The sequence below is a fragment of the Eubalaena glacialis genome, chromosome 7 (genome assembly GCF_028564815.1).
Source record: "Eubalaena glacialis isolate mEubGla1 chromosome 7, mEubGla1.1.hap2.+ XY, whole genome shotgun sequence".
Classification (NCBI taxonomy): domain Eukaryota; kingdom Metazoa; phylum Chordata; class Mammalia; order Artiodactyla; family Balaenidae; genus Eubalaena; species Eubalaena glacialis.
The window spans coordinates 37,090,553-37,112,861 of NC_083722.1; the positions used below are offsets into that span (position 1 = coordinate 37,090,553).

At 36.8% G+C, this 22,309-nt stretch overlaps 1 protein-coding gene across 1 annotated transcript in view; it reads right to left on the reverse strand.

Annotated features, from left to right (window-relative positions):
* ZFAND3 (zinc finger AN1-type containing 3) overlaps window positions 1-22,309 on the reverse strand; it is a 332,576-nt gene that overhangs the window by 77,847 nt on the left and 232,420 nt on the right. Inside the window, exon 3 of the mRNA XM_061196281.1 lies at window positions 5,181-5,363. Within this exon, the coding sequence (XP_061052264.1) occupies window positions 5,181-5,363 (183 nt within the window). The remainder of the gene's footprint in view (window positions 1-5,180; window positions 5,364-22,309) is intronic.

Here is a 22,309-nt window from a genome sequence, read left to right on the forward strand (position 1 = left end):
AACTGCTTTTTGAAAATGCTTCCAATGGCTAAAGTTCCATGGACTCTTCTGCAGACACACATAAGATGGGATAGGAAGAGACACATGTGTGTTTAGACAAAGAAATAGCACTTTGAGCTTTTGGACACCTGTTTTATTTGACCTCCAGTCAAGGTGTTTTAAGAAATTCTTTTGGATAAAAAATCTGTCCTGTTCTCTGCTTTACACATTCTTGTCAATAGTTCTTACTCTATCTGCAGTCTTTTCGAAACAGCATTAATGTACCCAGACTCTCACCAACCTTTCTGTTCTTATATTCATTTAACTTTGAGAAGCAGAAAGCAGATGTAAGCAATACGCATTCTCTTGATTATTATGAAGAAAAGTAAAACCTTTCACAAGCCCCAAAGAAGACTCAGCACTTCCAGTTCTACACTAACGCTTCCAGTTCTACAGTAACAATGGATCCATAACTACTACAGAGTTTACAGATTATGTAGTACTTGGATTTGGAATCCCAAACCCATTTCCCAGCAACTCCCACACCTTACTTCTCCATAACTCTCTAGGGGAAGCTAAGGACCAACAGATGAAATTCTGGTCTCTTGAGGATACTAAAACATTAATATAAGTAATCCCCTGCTGCCTCTTCCTCTACCTTTCTTCTCCTAGGTAGGTCACAGTTGAAGAAATGTACAAGGTGTCAATGGATCAGGCTGTCTACTCTCACCGGGGTCTTCACCACTACTTGGCAATCACTTTAATTACCTCCTGTTGACTTACAATGCATCTGCCCTGACAGCTTTCACAAACCTTCCTTACTTTTCTTATCCCTATATCCGCCCCATCCACAAACCAGGCACTTATCTCCTCACTCTAGCATAGTTTTCAACCTAGGCGAGATGGCAAAACTCGCCTGAGAAAGCTTTTGCAAATGACATGCTTATTAACCACTATTCCTGCTACTGCCTCCCTTTCACCCTAAAATTCTCATGCACCTGTTAGGGAGAACAAACCAGAAACTCAAGGAGAGATGTATGTATTTGAAAAGGTGACCTCCTTGTGGATAGAGACCTAATCTTATTCATTTCTGTACCCAGCACTTAACCTAGTGCCATTTAGCAAAGACTGCTAAATGAATATACAAACCACTGAAACAGTTTATTAAATAGTTTATTTAGAGAATTAATCACATGATCACCAAATCGAAATTTTTCTTGTCAGCTTACAGTTTCCTGAAGCATTTTCACAATGTTGAGGCAATATACTATAGTGGTTGAAAGCACAGGCTCTGGAGCCGAATCAGTGGGTTGGAGCATGAGCTACACTGGGCAGCAAGAGCTCTGAATTTTGGGTGGAAGTTACTGAACCACTCTATGCTTCAACTTCCTCATTTGTAAAAACAGGGATAATAAAAGCACCTACCTTATAGGGTACTGTGAGAATTAAATGTTAGTATGTGTAAAGAACTTAGAAGAGGGCTTAGAAGATAGCCAAACACTTCATAAATATGAGTGAATATTTTCATTATTATTAATATTATTATTTCATTATTAATAATATTTCATTATTATTAGTAGTATTGTGAGAATTAAATGTTAGTATGTGTAAAGAGCTTAGAAGATAGCCAAACACTTTATAAATATGAGTGAATATTTTCATTATTATTAATAAAGCTTACACCATACGTTGAAATTTGTTCCTTGCCTTTTGTGACCTTGCCCACTATCATTTGCCTCCTCTCTGACTTCTTCAGTTGCCTCCTCTGTTTTGGTTTCCCTCTAAGTTCTATTCTCACTGCTTTTCTTTCTTCTCACCTTTGGCAATCTCACTTAACCCCTAAGGCTTCACTTATCATCTGCATGTGGATGAAGCCAACCTTGACTTCTCTCTCCTGAGCTCCAACTCAAACTGCCCAGTTGAACACTTAAGTCATCATTAAACCTCATATTAGCAAATCTCCTCCTCTCTCCAGATCTATGAAAATCCAAGGTTTACAATAATGAGCTCCACAAGAATTAGGAAATGAGATTAGATTCTGAGAGTTTCACTTGAAGAGTTAAACACACAATGGTTTAAAGCAGTGACGTCACCAGAACAAGAGAATGGATCTGAAACTGGTAGAACTACACATCCTTAATCAGATTGAAGGTATTTACGTATATATCAAATGGAAAAATGTGGCAGTCTACAGCAGCCTAGAGTGGCAAGTTATGGAAACACAGGAAGTGCTGTGTCCTAGGGGCTCCAGAGCTCAGGGTAGGTCTAATCCCAAGCAGAGGAGGGGGAAAAGGGCATAAAGATGGAATCTTGTACTGAACGTAAGACTTTCCCTATATGTCCTCAGAGTGCACCTGACAATCAGCGTGACTCAAACTTTCACTTCATCTAACTCCACTTGTTCTGAGTCCACACTTTGTCATTTGCTATGTAAATCCTTGTTATGGGTCTGCTTCCCATAAAGATCTGACTCCAGAGAAAATGTTTTAGTCATACAGTCATATGGATATAGTGTTTTTATTTTCAATCCCTCTTATAAGGATATTTCATGATGAATTAATCAAGTAACTTTTGGTTACCGTGTGAGTTTCCACATACCTTAATTTCACAGAAAGAAAGTGTTGATCTTGCCAACATGAATATTTCTATTCTCTGTGGCAGTTATATTTCACATTGTGAATTAACTAATTAAAAGCATGAGTTCTAAAGCCAAATGCCTGAATTTGAATGCTATTCTGGTTACTAGTTTGCTACCACAGGCAAATTACTTGATCTCTTTGTGCCTGTTTCCTTCTATACAATGGGGAAACTGAGTATTTACACCTCAATGAGTTGTCATGAGGAATAAAAGAAAAAATATGCAAAACATATAGAACAGTGTCTTGGACATAAAGTGCTCAATTAAAGGTAGCTGTTGTTATCTCAGAGCACTTGGGTTGCTCAAGTTGTTTTGATCCTGGCCTGATCCTGGTGTGTGTGGATCCAGTCAGATGCCATTCCATAAGATGAGATTCTGATCAGCTCCAACCTTTCCCTTAGACAAGGAGCTCTTAACCTAAAGGCCATAGTGAGCTTTAGAAAACTTTTATTCAAAATTGAGTATAAATGGTTGGTGTGTATTTTTCTGAGACAAGGGGCCAGAGCTTTCATCAGCCTCTCAATAAGTACACAACCCTCAACAGATTTTTAAAAACAAAACAAAACCTACTGTCTTAACATTATCACTACCATTTTCATCTTTTTTTCTCCTCTTACATAATTTCAACATCTTTGCCTAGGCCTCTATTCAATAGGTTACAATAATTTAAAAATTTTCTCTGTGCAATGTTATCTAGTATAATCCTTCCCATTTTCAATACTGCCATTCTACTCCTGCAAAATAATTGTAGTAATATTACTTCCTTTGCTCAAAAACATGACTACCGTCTAACATCCAAATATCTTCGCTGAGCAGTCAAGCCTCTATGGCACGGCCACAATCTACCTGTCCAGCCTTGTCCCCCATAAATGGCCCTAAAGAAGTCACTTGCCATTGCAGAACTCCATGCAGCTTTCCCCCATATTGTGTCTATCTTCAACACCACCTTCTCCAGTAAACCAACACCCTTCTTCAACAGTCGATGTCTTCAATACGTAAGAAAGACCATTAAATAGGTGCATACAACCATGTATCAGGGTTTATCAACCTTGGCATTACTAACATGTCAGGCTGGATAATTCCTTGCTGTGGAGGGCTGTCTGATACAGTGTCAGATTTTACAGCGTTGGGGGGAGGGGAAGGGGCAAACTCACTCCTGGTTGAGAACTACTGATATAAGAAATATATTTAATTTCCGCTGCTAAACAGTAAATTCTTTGAGGACAGGGACTATGGCCTTTTTTACCTTTATATTTTCAACTTACCTAGTACAGTGGCTTATGATAGGGGTTTAGATAAACATTTGTTCTCTGCTAATCTTTCCAAAGTTAGTAGATAGAACATTCTAACCTACCATATTCCAAGGATTTCTAGATAGTCATTAAATTTGAAACACCAGATTTCAACCTGTTAAGTAAAGCTTTTAAAAGGTAAAAAGCTGCTATATCATAACATCACTACAATTTTCAACAAACCCTATCAGTTACAGTTGTGCCCTAAAGGAAATGGTTAGAGCATTATAAAGCTTAAGTGGACAATGGACTTCCATATCACATATATGATAATAGTATTCTGTCACTGAGAACTTACAGAAGAGTAGAAGAAAATACTTCCTCCTCCCTTCAAATATCCTATGTTCTATGAAGTATATAGTGTTATCTCGTTAACTGCCTAGAAACACTCGAGGCCCACTTAGTGACAGAGGCAAGGCTTCAACCAAAGGTTCCTAAATCAGGGTAAGTTCCCTAGACCAGTGGTCCTCAATTCTTGCTGCATATTTGAATCCTCCGAAGAATGAAAAAGAACAGATCACTGAGCCTCACTCCAGACCAATTAAATTACAGATTCAGGGAATGGTGCTGAAGATTAAAATTGTTCTAAAAATCCCTAGTGGATTCTAATTTATAGCCAGGGCTGAGAACAACTGCCCTAAACTGGTTCAAAACCTCGTGTACCCTGACAGTTAACATAAAAGGCGATCCTTTAAGAAAACCTTAAGCGGGCTTCCCTGGTGGCGCAGTGGTTAAGAATCCGCCTGCCAATGCAGGGGACACGGGTTCGAGCCCTGGTCCGGGAATATCCCACATGCCACGGAGCAGCTAAGCCTGTGCGCCACAACTACTGAGCCTGCGCTCTAGAGCCCGCAAACCACAACTACTGAGCCTGAGTGCCACAACTACTGAAGCCCACGCGCCTAGAGCCCGTGCTCTACAATAAGAGAAGCCACTGCAATGAGAAGCCCGCGCACCGCAACGAAGAGTAGCCCCCACTCACCACAACTAGAGAAAGCCTGTGCACAGCAACGAAGACCCAACACAGCCAAAAATAATAAGTAAATAAAATAAATAAATTTAAAAACACACACACACACACACAAAAAAACCTTAAGCTCAATGGAAGGCTGAAACTTACTCTCTACCTTGCTGACTTGGGCCTATATGTTAACACTTAATCTTGAATTGAAAGAGCTGCTATCATTTTTTCTGGAAGAGGCACTACCAAGAAACTCATGATATGATTCTTAGGCTGCTTTCTCTACCACTTCACAGGATATGAGACTTACACTCCTCTTTACTTGGTGAAGTTACATTCAGTTCTGTCGGAAGCGGCTGCTGGCTGGGACTAAGAGTTGGCGTGGTTATCGAGGTATTGCTGTTGTCACTGGTGGTCTCTTCGGAAAACAAATCTGATTGGCTGTTACTTGTACTTGGAGCGGAATCATCGTCTGGTTGTTTCTTTTGAAAATCTGAAGAGAAAGAGTGAGAAAACCAGTTTAAATAAGGAGTTCACAATCGTCTTGGGTATTAGAAAATAATGCAAGTTAGTATAAAAATTAAAACTAATTTGGGTGATAAAAAGAATTGAAGTAAAATACTGGTCAAAAACATAGAAGACTGGTGGAGGGTAAGTGAGTTAAAGATTTCCAAGATGAGTGGTAGACATACTGATTTTAATGTAAGACTCTGCAAAGCCAAATACATGTTAAAATTTTAGGGTAGGGGTAATCAAGGATAAAATGAATAAAGAAAAGTTGTTCAAACCAATAAAGGACAGGTTAAGAAGGAGAAAAACAGCAGAGGAAACAAGGGTAAATAGAAAACACATAATAATGTGGTAGAAATAAGTACAGATATATCAGTAGTGGTAATAAATGTAAACAGACTAAACTTAGCAGTTAAAAGATAGAAAATTCACACTGAATAAACAAAGTCCTGTTTTATGTAGTTCCTAAGAGACATACTAAAAACATTAACATGAGAGAAAACTTTCAACGTATATAAACAAAATACCAGCAAATACAAATGATTAAAAAGCCAGTAATAGCTATAGTACTGTTAGGAAATGTAGACTTCAAGGCAAAAGCATTATTAGAGATAAAGAGGATCATTATATAAGAGTGAAAAAAATTAGCAGAAATATAAAACAACTCTTAATCTGTATGCACCCAATAACAAAGCCTCAAAATATGTAAAGCAAAAATGATTGTATCTATGGGAAACTGACAATTAGGTAATGAATTATTTTCAAACACATTTGGAATATTTATAAAAACTGCCTAAAACCTGGATAAACCTTGACCACACATTAGGTTATAAAGCAAAAGTCTCAACAGATACCAGAGAATTAGTAAGATATAGGCATTATTAATTGACCACAGAGCAATTAAGTTAAAAATTGGTAACAAAAATCCTATATATTTGGAAGTTTCTAAAATACACTTTAAACTCATGGGTCAAATTAGAAATTAGAAAATATGTATAATTAAATGATAATGTAATTACTACTTATCACTATCCAGTAAAGATAAAGATGCACATACATTACCTATACCCCATTTTTATTACTAGGTATATGCCTGACAGAAATTCAACACACAGGTACAAGGATGCTGATTACATACTGTTTGTAATAGTAAAAAGTCAGACCTAAAGGACCATAAATTATATTATATTCAAATAATGGAATAATGTACACAGTGAAAATAACTATTGCCACACACATCAACATGAATAAATCTCAAAATTATAATGTTAAACAAAAAAGCAAGTCACTAAATAACATAGTAAGACTGTACTGCACAAACCTTAAAAACAGGCAAAACTTCAAATAATATATTGTTTAGGAATATGTATCTATAAACACTAAAAAAATTAACACAATTCAGGAGGGTGGTTACCTCTGAGATTTGGGGGGGTGGGGGGTGTGAAGTGACAGCTATGCAGAAATATTCAAAATTATAGGTAATGTCCATTGACAGAGAATAGATTAAAATGATACATTCATTCATACGATGAAATACTCTATGGCAGTTAAAATAAATGAACAGAGCTATAAGTACAACAGAAAAATCTCAAAAACAATGTTGAGAGAGACAAGCCAGCTACAGAAAGATATGTATCTAATAATATTTATATAAAAATTTAAAATATGTAAAAATATATTGTTTATTGGTACATAATTACAATATAAAAACATGTGGAAATGATACACCAAATTTAGGATAATAGTTATCTGGGGGTGGGAGGGAGGGAGGAACCGGGATCTTCAATTCTATCTGTAATTTTTTTTACTTCTTAAAGCTAGTGGTCAGCGTATGACTGTTTAAATTATTATGTTTAGTCTCGGTATGTTTCATTTTAAAAAATCTTATGCTAGTCTATGAAGTACAGATTATACTTCACTGCATCAATTCAGAAAAGGAACAGAAGATCCTGACAACTCCATTTTGCCTTATCTTTTGAACCAGAGAAGCTGTTGCTATTATGCTCTATAACCTCACCAGAATCACTATTCTGACATATTCTGAGCATAATAATAGCTAGCTAGCATTTATGTTGCATTTACCATGTGCCGGGCACTGAACTAAATGTTTTATATATTTAACTCATTTACTTTAATCCTCTGAACAACCCTAACAAGGGAGTTATAATTACCACCACTTTACTGATGAAGAAACTGAGGCTCAGAAAATTTAGGTAATTTGTTCCAAGTTAATAGCTAGTAAGTAGCAGGATCAGGATTTAAATACAGATCCATCTGACACAAAAACTCATGGTCTTCAATCTCAACCACAGGATGTAGAACGGTGTGCATTAGACTGGCCCAAGGAAAAGGCCTCCATGTCAAGCCCCCACCCATTTACAGCACCAATGGTGAATGCAATGGATTTAGCCAAAGAATTGCTAACCTGCTGTGCATGCCCATCAGTGATCTAAAGCCTCTACTGCTTCTGTGTATTTATTTCTCCTAGCCACTTTCTTATTTTCAGTGTTCTGACATTTCAAAATGGCTTATTATCTCAATGTTATTTGTACAGCACCCTCAGAGAAAAAGGTACTGTATAAGTGGAATAAAAATATTGCAAATGATGCTTCTTTTTTATATCATATCATCTCATTAGCTCTCCTATGTCAATAATCATTGTGTCCCTCCTATAGCCACCTTTCTACCATTTAATTGGAAATGTTATAAGACCCTAAAAGAATTGAAGCTGAGTCATCATTGTACTATTTAACAGAATCTCCATTGCCTCAAGACAGACAAACACATAGAATCACTCACTGAGGCACAATAACCCTTTGAAGTTAAATGATGCTGGTGTCTAAAGACAATTACCAGGTCCCACCTACACAATCTCCAGCCCATGTTTGCCATGCTCCTTGCTTGATGTTCAGGTACTTTTCTTTAAGTTTTCTTTTGTAAATCTGCAGCTGTCATAAGGCACCTTCCTTTAACCCATCCTCCCACTGATGCCTTCTTCTGCACCTCCACTGGACGATGGTGTGAAAAAATCATCGGGCTAAAAGTAAAGATTACAAACCAAACTGGCTGCAAACAAGAGAACTAAGTAGAAGCTTTACACATTCTCCATTTCAATTCAATAAAGAAACCAGAAATAACAGAATTTTACAACCAGAATTAACTTTAAAGATCTAGCTCAATCCTCTCATTTTACAGATGAAGAAAGCAAGAGCCAAGAAAGTTAATGCAACCCACCAGAAATTCACAGTTAATTATAAGTTTTCTAACTCTTAGGCCAAAGTTAGCAGCTTATACGATACAAAGAGCTTTAGAGTTGGACCTGGATTCAAATTTTGACTTGCCTATTTACTGGGCATATGGCTAAAAGCAAACTGTTTACTCTTTTGGGCCTTGTCTGTAAAACGAAGGGAGGGAGTTATTTCTACCTCTCAGGATAGTGTGGATTAAACAAGATAATGTACATAAAGTATCTGTGCATGGGTACTCAAAAAATGATAGTCATTAAAGAGAAAAGGTATTTTCCTGGTTTAAAGAAAGAACCATCTCTTCCTTTTAGCCCTGATGTTTGCATTACAGTTCTTACTCTCTTGTTCCTTTCTTTCTGAATCATTCAGCATCCAACTTCTGACTACTGACCAAAAGAAACAGAAGGAAAAAAATCCCAGGAGTCTACTCCAAGGACAAAGGGGAGCAGATTTATGTCCCATGTAAAAAAGTAAACAATAAAACAGCCAGAGACTGCCTCTTGTTAACTCTACTCTGGAAAGCAGTGCAGGAAAGGAACAGAAATAGTCACTCCATTTGATCCAGACACAGAAAAGACTTGTTCACTTGTTGTTTTACAGTTCTCATACAAATGGGAAAACTAGAGCTCTCCAAGCTTATCCATCTCTTTAAGAAAAAAAATTAGGAAAAATTATCTATTTTTGTAAATTGTTAAGAGTTTATGGTATACACAAAGGTATAAACTTGGTCTTGAATAGAGTTTTTCCAAAATAAACTGATATTTGTAAAACCTAAGTAAAAACCTTTGAACTTTAAAGGGACTGCTGTTGAAAAGTGAACAGAAGCCAAGATCTTGGCAGCTTACCTTATTATCAACTAAGAGAAAAAATAATTTCTCTACGAAGGTACTCTTGGAACCTGCAGTATCCAGAAATGAGATGGTTCCACAAGCTAGAAAAACTGACCTAATGGCACCAGCTGAGCCAAAATGGCCAGTGAAGAAGTGCCTGGGGCTGGTTACAAACATACTCACTAGACATATTTTTTTCTCACAGGTCAATCTTCTTACTACAAAGTATACCTCAAAAGACTGGGAGCACCAAGAAAGCACACAGCCCTGCTCTGCCGACAAGCTCATTCACCTGGGCAGCCTCACTGGGACTGTAACTTATCTAGTCATTACTCAAAACTCATATATGTGTATGTATATGTGTGTGTGTGTGTGTGTGTGTGTATGTGTGTGTGTGTATATACATATCTCAATAGCTGATTTCTCAGATGTACTACACAGACTTGGCAAGATGCTTAACTCAAATTCCCACCCAGCTTCCAGATTATGACCATAACTATGCCTTTTTGAATGATTTGTTCAAGGCAAAGAATACCCAAAAGTGATTTGGAAAGGACTTCACTAAACTTTCTTTCTTTGAAAATTAATTATTTTTTAAAAACCCTCCTTGGTAACCTACTTTTTGCTCTTAGCAATACATCGTGACTATTTTTTACAGATCTCTGTGATCGCTGATGGGTACACAGAATGTCCACTTATAAGACAGAAATTAAACCAATTCACTTTTGTTATACATTTGCAATTACCAATTTTTCACTATTATAAGCAGATTTCATCAAACTTCCTCAGGTTATGTTGCTAGAAGTAGATCAACTAGGTAGAAGAGGACGCACATTTTTAAAGCATTTGGCACACACTGTCAAATCCTCCTGGCGCAGCACCCTGTGATTTCCCACAGCACGAGCCTTACTGTGGCATGTAAGAATCATCTGTTCACTTCTCCGTCTCCCACATTATACAGGCCTGGGACAAAAACAGTGCTCCACAGATGTTAACTAAATAAGTGGCCAAATGTTTTTTAGTAGAAAGCCCATCACTGGATTACATTTAAAATTATTTTATCAATTGTTATTTTAAACCCTTCAAACATTATTCTGTGTGCCTCTAAGGGCAGTCCTAGCATCATCTGGTTTAGCATTTCTAAAAGACGAAGTGCTGTGAATTCCTATTTTCATAATCAATAAGGAGAGATGAGAAATTCAACTGCATTTGTTCTAACTCACTCATTAAATCTGTTTGGCCACTAATAAGGCTTCTATATCATTATTACAGACACTAAGCTGGGTATAAAGAAAATTAAACTGGAGGTGAAAGAGGAACTAAGAATGAAGTGCCTGCTATGAGGCAAGGCACTATGTTCATTCAGAGGCCTTACGTTCATTTTCTCATTTAATCCTCAAAATAAACTGGGTGGTAGATGTCATCCCCATATTTCAGCAGAGGACAGGGGGCATGGCAAGTTTGGGCAACCTGCCCCTCCTAACAAATGCCGGAGCTAGGGTGTGAGGCCCAAATTCGTGTAATTCTAGTATGCTACTTCCCACTACAGCATGCACCACTGAAGCAACCACAGCCCAGCTTGCAGGGGTGACTTTTCCAGTTCCCGCATTTCCATTCCCAGGCTCAAACCCCATCTGACTCTATATCACAGATTACAACTCCACATTCTCACTGGAAGCTTTAATTTGGTATTTCACACCATAAAATGCTTCATGTTTCCAGTAGCCAATTAAAGTAAGATGGAAATGTTGACAATAAAAATTTAATTTTGATATCTCAAAAGTTTGGTTCATGCAAGGCATAGTATAAAAGCCTCCTTTAACAAAACAGGGCCCTTTCTCCTCTTTTCTTCGTCTCTTCTCCTAATTTATCTCCATAACAGACTACAGCTTCCATTCATAAGCACATTTCTACATTTTCAAAGCTTCACATTCCCACCCCAACCACAAATCTTAGATATCTTATTTTAAAAAGCTACAAAGCTGTTAGCAGTAGCCAACCAATTCATAAGCCAGAGTTCTAGCCTCCTAATTAAAATCTTAATAAAATTCTAGTATTTGAATGTTAATCTGGGTTAACAGCCTCAGAAAAAGACAAACTGGTTTAAACAAGAATTAGCAAGAACCAAAGGACGAACTAATTACTATTATTAAAGCCTTAAAATGCACTCACTCACCTTGGATCCTATAGCTTATGGGGAAAACTGTGATCTGCTCAATGTGGCTGTGTTCATTTAAACTTTCTTTCATGAGTAATCTCTTCTAACTTCTTTAAAAAAACAAAAACCAAAACCTTTACCCTACCAAATTCTCTCTCATGATGATTCCTTCCCTTTAAAATTCAGACTCTTCATTGACTGATTGATACTGTTTTGATACTGACTGATACTTTCAAACAAGTTTTAAACACACACACACACATATGTGTATGTATATATACACACACCCACATACCATATATATATCCTGTTGAGGATAAATGACTCCTGTCCTGTGTTCCCTATCTATGCCCACAAATCTGTCTACTTTGAGGTATTACCTCGGAAATTAAAAGGGACCTTGTCTTCTGTCCTTTTCTGGGGATGGTGCCAACATTCTCCTAGAGACTGAAGTCAGAAGCCTGGGAAACATCCCAGACTCCACATTCTCCCTCTCTTAATTCTACATCTCAAAAATCACCAAGTCTAGTCTTTACCAGTCCTAAATATCTCTGGAATCCATCCACTTCTCTATTTCTACTCTAATCTAAGTCATCATCATCTGTCAGATTCCTTCAATAGCATGCTAACTGATTTCTTTGTATCCTATCCTCTCTTGGCCCTAATTCATTCTAATTCATTCTACACAATCAGAGTGACGTAAAAAACAAATTTTGACACAGTCATTTTCCTCCCTAGACCCTGAATGAGCTTCCATTACCTTAATAATCATACCCAAGTTCCTAAACATGGCTTACAAGTTAGAAGTCTCTCCATGAACTGGCTTCTGGCTATCTCTTCAGTCCCGTCTTAAGCCACTGCTCCTCCTCTCCCTCCTCCTGCTTCAGCCATACTGGAGTGCTTTTGGTTTTTTCTGAACACTATTCTTTTTCTCATCCTGGAGTACTTTGATCAGGCATGTGGGAGACTCTTTTTCTTTATCTTGCTATTTACCTTGGTAACTCCTACTCATTTTGAACCTTAACTTAAGCACTCTTTCCTCAGGGAGGCTCTTAAGATGAACCATAGAAGACACTTAATAAATATTTCTGGGTGAATGAATGAATGTCTTATTCACCGTACATCCCAGTCCCTAGTAAAATGCCTGCCACACAATATACAATATAGGTTTGTTGAATTTAACTTATTTGATACTGGTGAACATACCAAGTTTAAAAACATTTGTTCTCTCAGACATTAATAAGTAGACTTCAAATTGCTATAAAAATGTATTTCTAGGAAACAAGAATGCAACTACATACAGTAGAAATATTAAGTACCTCCTTCAATAAGCAGATGTTTGAATTTTACAAACTATCCCTTCACATATAAACTTTTTCTTCCTTACTACACACCACAGGTAACTGGTTCTGATAGAACTCAAAAGGTCTCTCAAGTCCTGTTTGCTTAGATTCAAACCACAAAGCTGCAAGCTTTTATTTCAGAATACTAGAAATAACACTAGACTGGCTCCCAAAAGCATGTCTTCAAATGCTTCCTGCAAAAGTAGGCAGTAGAGAATATATGAAGGTGACAAAGCTTATAAGCAAAACTCTTATCAGTAATTAAGCTTATTTTGTAATCTGGTTTATCGCTGAAATTATACAGTCCCTAAATTCTTCACACCTATAGCATCTACTGCTCAGAATTGTGAACTAGCAAAAAAAAAAAGTTATTTGGAAGAAGGCTTGTTTCTTATACAGCATTTATTGCGCAGACTATACAGTTTTCCCAGCAATAGTGTCTCATATTCATTTACAGGGCATAAATTAACATGTTAACATTATAGCAAATACCTAACAATCCATTAGTACTACAGTAACATAGTGCACAAGAGACACATTTACCTCATTTTGGTCTAACCTCAAAAACGTGTCAATTTTCTAAAAAATTGAAAACACAAGGAGAAGTTTTCTGAATATTGTGACATTAATCTAGTTTCAACAAAATGAGAATTTGATGGTGTGTGTGCATATACATACATCCTACACATGCAGCTCAACCAGCAAAATAAACAACAGAGTAGGCATATTGTGTAAATACTAGACAAAGCTGACAAAATAAAATAGGCAAATTAGAACCAAAAAACGAAACAAAAACCTCTGACCTATCTGTTTACAGCTGATCCTTGGTACCATTTAAAGACCTCCCTCAGGGCTTCCCTGGTGGCGCAGTGGTTGAGAGTCTGCCTGCCAGTGCAGGGAACACGGGTTCGGGCCCTGGTCCGGGAGGATCCCACATGCCGTGGAGCAACTGGGCCCGTGGAGCAACTGGGCCCGTGAGCCACAACTGCTGAGCCTGCACGTCTGGAGCCTGTGCTCCGCAACAAGAGAGGCCGCGATAGTGAGAGGCCCGCGCACCGCGATGAGGAGTGGCCCCCGCTTGCCGCAACTGGAGAAAGCCCTCCCACAGAGACGAAGACCCAACACAGCAAGCAAGAAATAAATAAATAAATAAATAAACAAACAAATAAACAAACTCCAATCTCTTTAAAAAATAAAGACCTCCCTCAAACCAACAGTCCTTACTGTCATTCATGAATCATCGGATGGCACAGGTGTGGCATGAACATAACTGCTGGAGAGGCTGGAGCCAGGAAGATTTTTTTCAGTTCAGACCTAAGGTTACAAATGCCCCAGAAAGACTTCAGTGACAACAGAACAGAAAATTAGAAAAGCTTTGGGAATACACTAGAAAAAGAAAATCCTCCTTTTTTAGATCCTTGGTTGTTTTTATAATTCTATGCAGTCTTCATGCTACCAGCCCTTCATTTTACCATGTAGAAGTGACAGGAGAAAAGATAAAACTCTCTCTCACTGGCCCTCCCTTTTGGGGAAGTGGAAGGAGAGCAGTGTTTGTGCTCCTGCCCACTGATACCCTTGTAATTCGGTCCTCTTTGTCTTTGTTCCCCTCCATGGGTGATGGGCAGCTCTTGCCTTTAACGATATTTCATTTCCACTCAGTTCTCAGTCTCACCATCTCACATCAGGGTCACAGACCACCAAGCTTCAGTCCTCCTACAGTTAAGCCCTATTGGCAAGCTGAGCACTTCACGTTTCAGGAAATTCAACTCAGGGTGGTGGTGGTGGTAACTTTTGAGACACACTTTCCCTTAAGATAAAACTTGCAAATGTTCAGCACAAATAATTATTTTTCAAACAGTGCAAAACGGTATATTTTAAGAATGGCAACCTCTTTCTCAAAAAGTTAACAAACTACACATTGGTTTAAACTGCTAAGAGAAATTTTTTTAAAGGATGAAGTGATAGGTTTGCTAACATTTTATTACATCTATTAAAGCATATCAGGGGATGTTCAGCAAAGACCATGATTTTCACAAGATCCAAAGATCAGGGCTAACTGACTAATGTTTATCCGATGAACTCAAGGTAGCAAAAGAATATATAATGCCTGTGTGATTCACAATGCCCAAAAAGGCATTTGTCTAATAATAGAAAGAGTACATGTTCTCTCTGAAGAACACTATGGATAGTTATTAAAAAGCTGTAGCATAAAGTAAGGGAAAACTTGTCCTTCACGTAATGGTTACCAGGTAAAGACCTAAGAGATTTTTTCACTCATGAGAAAAGCTCGTGCAGTTACCTACAGATCCTCTGTCATAGTGTGGTGTTTAGGAATGCAGAATGAACCCTGGCTCAACCTCTTAACTGTTGTGTGACCTTGGGCGAGTTATTCAACTTCTCTTCCTTCAGTTTTCTCCTTCTCTAAAATGGGAATAATAATCACATCTACTTCATAAGGTTATTATGTGGATTATATCAGATAATTACATGTGAAAAGTTTCAGAACAATGCCTGGCTAGTAAGTCTCAAATTAACTATGGACTTCTTATTACACTTCTGCCTTCTTGCACACAATTTAAATATTTGCTAGTTTGAGACTGTGACAATGAAAAATAATTTCTCTGGAGCCAATGAACAAACAGAAGGGAATTACATCTAACTCGTCTTCATAACAATGTACACTAGGTAAGCCAATCTGGGCTTATAAACTCAGAAATTTACAGGAACCAGGTAGATATTATAAATGTACAAAGTCAGCTGGCTTAAAGTAGTGGGAAGTGATGGTTACTGTGGCTAACTGGCAAGTGTAAGCCTTGCCTAAAGGTATCTGATTCCAAACTTAAAAACAAAATTAAAAACCTCCAAATACAACATATCTGTGCCCTGGCAAGCCTGCAGTTTATAAGATGCCTGATTTAAATAGAGACAAAGTATTTATTATATAAAAGTTTTGTACACTGCATTCTCAATTCCACATACTGGTAAGGAAATGATTCATCAGATATATGTGCTTAGATATAAAGAGCAAATAGGAAAGTATAGAGATACAACACAAAGAGAATCAGACAGACCTATGTTTGAATCCTGGCTAAGCTAATCAGAAGCTGTGTGACCTCAAGAAAGTTACTTACCCAATTTATGATTGTTTCCTCACCTGCAAAAATGTTGAAGACCTATCCTCTAGGATTGTTGTGAGAATGGGAGATAATGTGGGTGTCCCCCACATTACAGAGGTATTGAATAAATTTTTGAATGAATAACAAATGAGTGTCAAAACCCTCATGTAGGTCTAGAACAGAGATTCTTAACCTAGGGTTCTTATATCAGCTTAGACTAATGTATGCCGCAATTACAAATGACCCTAAAACCTAGATGCTTACCACAACAACAGTTTGTTGTTTTTGCCCACATGTGTCTTCATTCCAGGAATCCAGAATGAAAGAGTGGCCCTAACTGGAACACGACTGGTCTTGTGGCAGAGAGAATAGAGCGATGTGGAAGCATACCATGGCTGTTAAAGTTTCCATTCATTAGTGACATACGAATTTTTATGTTCACCTTTAATTTGTTAAAAGATGTCTCATGGTCAAGTCTGATGATGAAGACAGGGAAGTATAATCCTCCCACTGGAAGGGGCGGCAAACACCTGGGAACAATAATACAACCTAGGGTTCATAACATGTGTGCACAGAAAATTTTGCATATAGTTCTGGGTTAATCTTATGAAATTATATGCAATACTGTGTATACATACAGGCCCATTTTTCCCCTCAGAAAATAGAACACAGATATTATATTCTGAAAGGTATCACAGACTAAAAGGGCCTAAAAAAAATCAGATTGAGTTTGAAAGAAGTCAAGTCTCAAAAATATGGCCATTACTAGTAATTTTGTAACACTAGAGCAATACAACAGACCTAACTCTGGTTCTCTGAGGTGCTGACTACTGGGACAGTGTGGGCTGGGGAAATAGTCTGAATTTTCTACCAGGCTCCATTAAATTCGATTATTGTCTTATGAAAATCTGAGTATATGAATTGCAGTAAAACTACAGTAGGCTGATAACTGGTTTATTGAAAATAAAGTCTTATCTGAGAAAACTGTAATTTCCTGACAACTGAAAACCCTGTTCTTTATAAAATACAAGGCAGTCTAACCCTAATTCAAAATTTAATTTGTTTTAAATTAACAAGGCCATGCTATGTTTATTTTATTTCTCTTTTAATGATTATAACCCAGTCTTGTTCCTGATTCTCAAATGGATGAAGGCTACTAAGTCAATGTGCTGAAATACTTATAGCTCCCTACCAAATGGGAAAAATAAGCTATTAGAAAATTCTTCTTAGGAACCAACTGCCTTATACTAACCAAATAATCCTATCTGATTTTGTCTAAATTTCATTTAAGACAGGTGAAACTTGATATAACTAACTCATTTTTAAAATATTTTTTCCATTTGGGAATATGCTTTTATTTCACTTGCAACTGTGGGTAAATGCATTTTGAATGGGACGAGGAAGAGGAAGTTATCCATTTAAAAATTATCTTTCAAATATTTAATGGCATGTGATATAGGCAAATTCTTCCTTTAAGGTCATAATAGTACTAAGCAAATTAAGTGTTAATGTTCTGTGTAGATACAACTCTAATTGTCCCTTACTCTTATTCTACGTAGCCCAACAAGAGGCCATGTAATTCAAATCCTTTATAAACTTCTAATTTACGCAATTAAATTAAATTTGGGCTTAGATCTTACATTAGTTTGAGAGAATTTGCTTACTATTAATTCTGACCAGTAAGAAAAAGGAAAATGAGATACACTTCATGGGACTTCGCTGGCGGTCCAGTGGTTAAGACTCCACGCCTGCAGGGGGCGCGGGTTCAATCCCTGGTCGGGGAACTAAGATCTCACATGCCATGTGGCATGGCCAAAAAAATTTTTCTTTTAATTTAAGAAAAAGAAAAAAGAGATACACTTCAATTGTCACCACCAATACTCAGCCTTTATAGATAATGCCCTTGGCTTCTAATAGGGATGCTATTAAGAAATAGCCACATAAAACACACCACTTTTTTTTTTAGTTGAAGTATAGTTGATTTACAATATTGTGTTAGTTTTAGGTGTACAGCCTAGTGAGTCAGTATTTTTGCAGATAATATTCCATTATAGGTCATTACAAGAAAATGGGTATAATTTCCTATGTTATACAGTATACCCTTGTTGCTTATCTATTTTATATATAGTAGTCTGTATTTGTTAATCCTATATCCCTGATTTGTTCTTCCCCCACTTCCTCTCCCCTTTGGTAACCACAAGTTTGTCTTCTATATCTGTGAGTCTGAAACATACTACTTTTTGAAGGGCTGTTACTGAGAACATGGTTCACTACTCTTCTCACTGTCTACTTTAGAGCTCACAGGATGTTGACCTTTGAACTGTTTGCATTTCCATTTTTGCTTTGACTCCTAGGAAGCTCAGATCTCAATCTGCACTCTGTCTTGAATGGTTATACAGAGGTTTATGGCATGAATTTCTGTGTTGACGTTCTTCGTCTTCATCTTACTAATCAATCTAAATTTTCCCTTTGTCTTGATTTCTTCTTTTAAAAAGAAAAAGCGTATTGTACTCTGTATGTTATTTTTTACTAAACTACCATTTTTTGGAAAGTAATGATAATTAAATAAAAATAAATACCATAATCTCATTTTTATGTGGGGATTTCATAAAGATAAACATTTGTAAATAATACATATTTACGCCTGTATCTATATTAAAGTGAAGGCTACTAATAAAACCAAAAAGTTAAGAAAATTCCTAGAAAACGTATGAATATATCAAGTTAGGAATAAAATTCTACGTGGACTGCATTATATTTTCTGTATGAGGAGCCCATAGTTATGGTTGTTGTTTTTTTGTTTTTGTTTTTTTCATTTTACCTTTCAGGGCAAAGAAAGCATGCAGAAGAAATATCAACTAAATAGAACTGAACAGGTTTTAAGACAAGACATGCCAAGTCTAAGTAACAGATCTAAACATGTGAGGAGTTGAAAAGTAATGGACAAATGAAAATGAACAGAGGATGCTTAGGAGGCTAGGTATAACATTGCCAAAGCAGTACAACAATTTCCCTTGCAGTTTACACTTCAGTTGTCTCAGCACAAATCATACAAACCTAAAAAAGATCTGCTCCATCACTTTTGCATCTTCACATGTACTTTGTCAAAAGCAAAAACATCTCCCCAATACAACCAGCCCCAAAGCTCCCATTTCATGAAAGTGATTTACCATTTCACTTGACTCTATATGTGAATAACACTGTAGTGCAAACTCAAGGGAAAAGGCTAGCATGTCAAGAAAGGCTACAGCACATTCCCAATTTCTCTTTTAGTACTGTGTTTATCCATTTGATCGATGTTAAATTCCATTCATCTTTTCTCCTAAAAACTATAAAACTGAGAGTGACAAGGAAAATTACATTCTCTTCAGCCAAGTTCTTGCTGAGACATTAGAGATGCTGGCATTCCCAGTCAAGAGTGAATAGTGGCTCTAGCAAGCAGGAGCTCAAATTCTGCAAGATACCTAAAGGATGAGCTTTTGTTTCAATTTTACTCATTTCAGATAGAGAAAACATTATAGTTACAAACTTATTTGCATAGATAACAATGTTTCCCCCAACAAATCATTTAAAAAGAGCACTGACTAGCCTTACTGTCAACCAAATTAAAATGCAATACTTTTTTAAAAAAAATCAATCTTTTCCATTAACCATTTCGTCATAGTCAGAAATAAATGCACCAAAGGTAGTAATTAGTATATTGCGATGGATGGATGGATGGATGGATGGATGGATGGATGGATGGATGGATGAGAGGATGGATGAGAGGATGGATGAGAGGATGGGAAGGAGGAAGGGAGGGAAGAAAAGGGTGCAGAGGATTAATGGGAGAAAAATAGCAAAACTGACTTATACTAGGAGTAATTATAATTGGAGGGATAGATTAAAGACTATGGACTAGATTTTTATTGGACTTTTTTATTGGTTTTTGTTGAATTGGCTACAAGTAACTATATAAGAGAAGTGATTCTTTGTGACTACTCCAGTGACAGACCTTGTCACAGAATCTACATTCTTCACCCTCTCATTTTAAAATAATTTCAAAGAATATACTCATGTAATTTTGGAACTGAAAAGCTTTTATAAATAATCTAGTACAAGGTTTTTGATCTAAAAACAATTTCAAAGGTACCACCAGCATTTTAAAGAAACAGAATAGAAAAGAAAATATGAGAATGCCCTGCAGATAGTAAGGTTAAATTTTGTTTTATAAAACTTTGTTATACATATGTATTAAGCCCATACATGTGTGTATACTGACTCACAATGCAAAATGTATTTCTTATTGTAGGACGTAATAAAAAAGTTAAATACCAATGATCGAATACATCTTCATTATACAGATGAGGAAACGGAGGCACAGAGAAGGAAAGAAGTAGACTTGTTCTGGGCATCTTAGTCACTGAAGTAGGAGCTCAAATGAGAAACACAAAAATGTCTGATCCTACAAGGCAAATGCACCCCACTATGAATGCTAATCCATAACTTTCCCAAGTAGGTTTTATATACTGTTAATCATCTATTCTTTAAAATACCCCTTAAAAGTCTGGTATGGCATTCAGACAGTTGTGAACTATTAGTCCTGAATAGCACTAAAAGAAAGATAAGCCGTTCTTGATCTGTCTACTTCTCTTGCAGATGTTTCTTGTAGCTGAAAGCCAGTAATGACAAAAATATCCTTATGTTTCTTAAAAAGCAGTTCAAGAAATATATATCAAAAGTTTAAACGAGCACACTTTTCCCCCCTCAAACCAGCCACAGGGGTGAAATGTGCATATTTCACAATCCAGCATTTTCACTTTAAGAAAATTGTTTTAAGGAAAACAAAAGAAGTACAAAAAGTTTTTGTTGTTGTTGTTGTTGTTGTTTTTTAAATGGTGACCTGAGAAAAGAACATAGAAGTCAGCTTGAAAAGATTCACAGTGGCCATATCTGGGACATTCTGAGCATTAAAGACAAAAAAGACAGTAATGGATTATAATGTACTGCATAAAATAAGAATTCATGGGTTCATATTGATATAATTTAAAAATGAGGGAGAAGGGAAAGCTCTTGTTACAGCAGAAAGCAAACTAATAAATATAGAAGAAATACGGTTAATAAAAATCATCAATGGATGCTAAAACTAGTGGGTGAAATTTTGATGAGGAACAGAATACTTATATAGTCTCAAAGCATCTCCTCACAAATTCCTTATTAATTAGAGAGGAAACATAGTAATTTTATAGTGGAGAAACCTGGGGATTTCACCTTAATCACACATCTCCTGATCCGATGCAATGATGGTACAACATCACTTTTGCAATATTCCTCTCAGAAATGCGTAACTTGAATCTAATCATAAGGAAACATCAGACAAACACAAATTGAGGAACAGTCTACAAAACAACTGACCTGAATTCCTAGTGTCAAGGTCAAGAAAAACAAACAAAAACAGGCTGAGGGACAATTCCAGACTAAAGGAGACTAAAGAGACATGACAATTAATTAATTGACTAATTTTAAAATTTTTTTTGAGACATGACAACTAAATGTGATGACAAACTCTGATCTGGCGGGGCGCGGGGGGGAGAGAATAGCATAAAAAGGGCTATGAGACAAATGATGAAGTTTGAGGGACTTCCTGGTGGTGCAGTGGTTAAGACTCCACACTCCCAATGCAGGGGGTCCAGGTTCCATCACTGGTCAGGGAACTAGATCCCACATGCATGCTGCAACTAAGAGTTCACATGCCACAACTAAGGAGCCTGCCTGCCACAACTAAGGAACCCACACACAACTAAGGAGGCTGCCTGCTGCAACTAAGACCCAGTGCAACCAAATAAATAAATATATACATATATATTTTCAATTTGAATATGGTCTGTGGATTAGATAATAAAATGGTATCAGTATTAGATTTCTTGATTTTGATCATTTTACTGTGGTGGTTATATAAGAGAATACCCTTGTTCTAAAGGAACTACACAGTGTAAATATTAAGGATAAAAAGGCATAGTGTCTAATTTATGCTCAAATGGTTCAGGAGAAGATGTGTTTGTGTGTGTGTGTGTCCACACACACATATACAGAATGATAAAACAAATGGGGTAAACAACTGTTGAATCTGCATAAAGGATATACTCAAGTTCCTTCTATTATTTTTTGCAGCTTTTCAAGTTTGAAATTGCATCAAATAAAAATAGTTTTTAAAAGGTGTGTAAATGGAAGCAACCCAAGTATCCACTGGTGAATGAA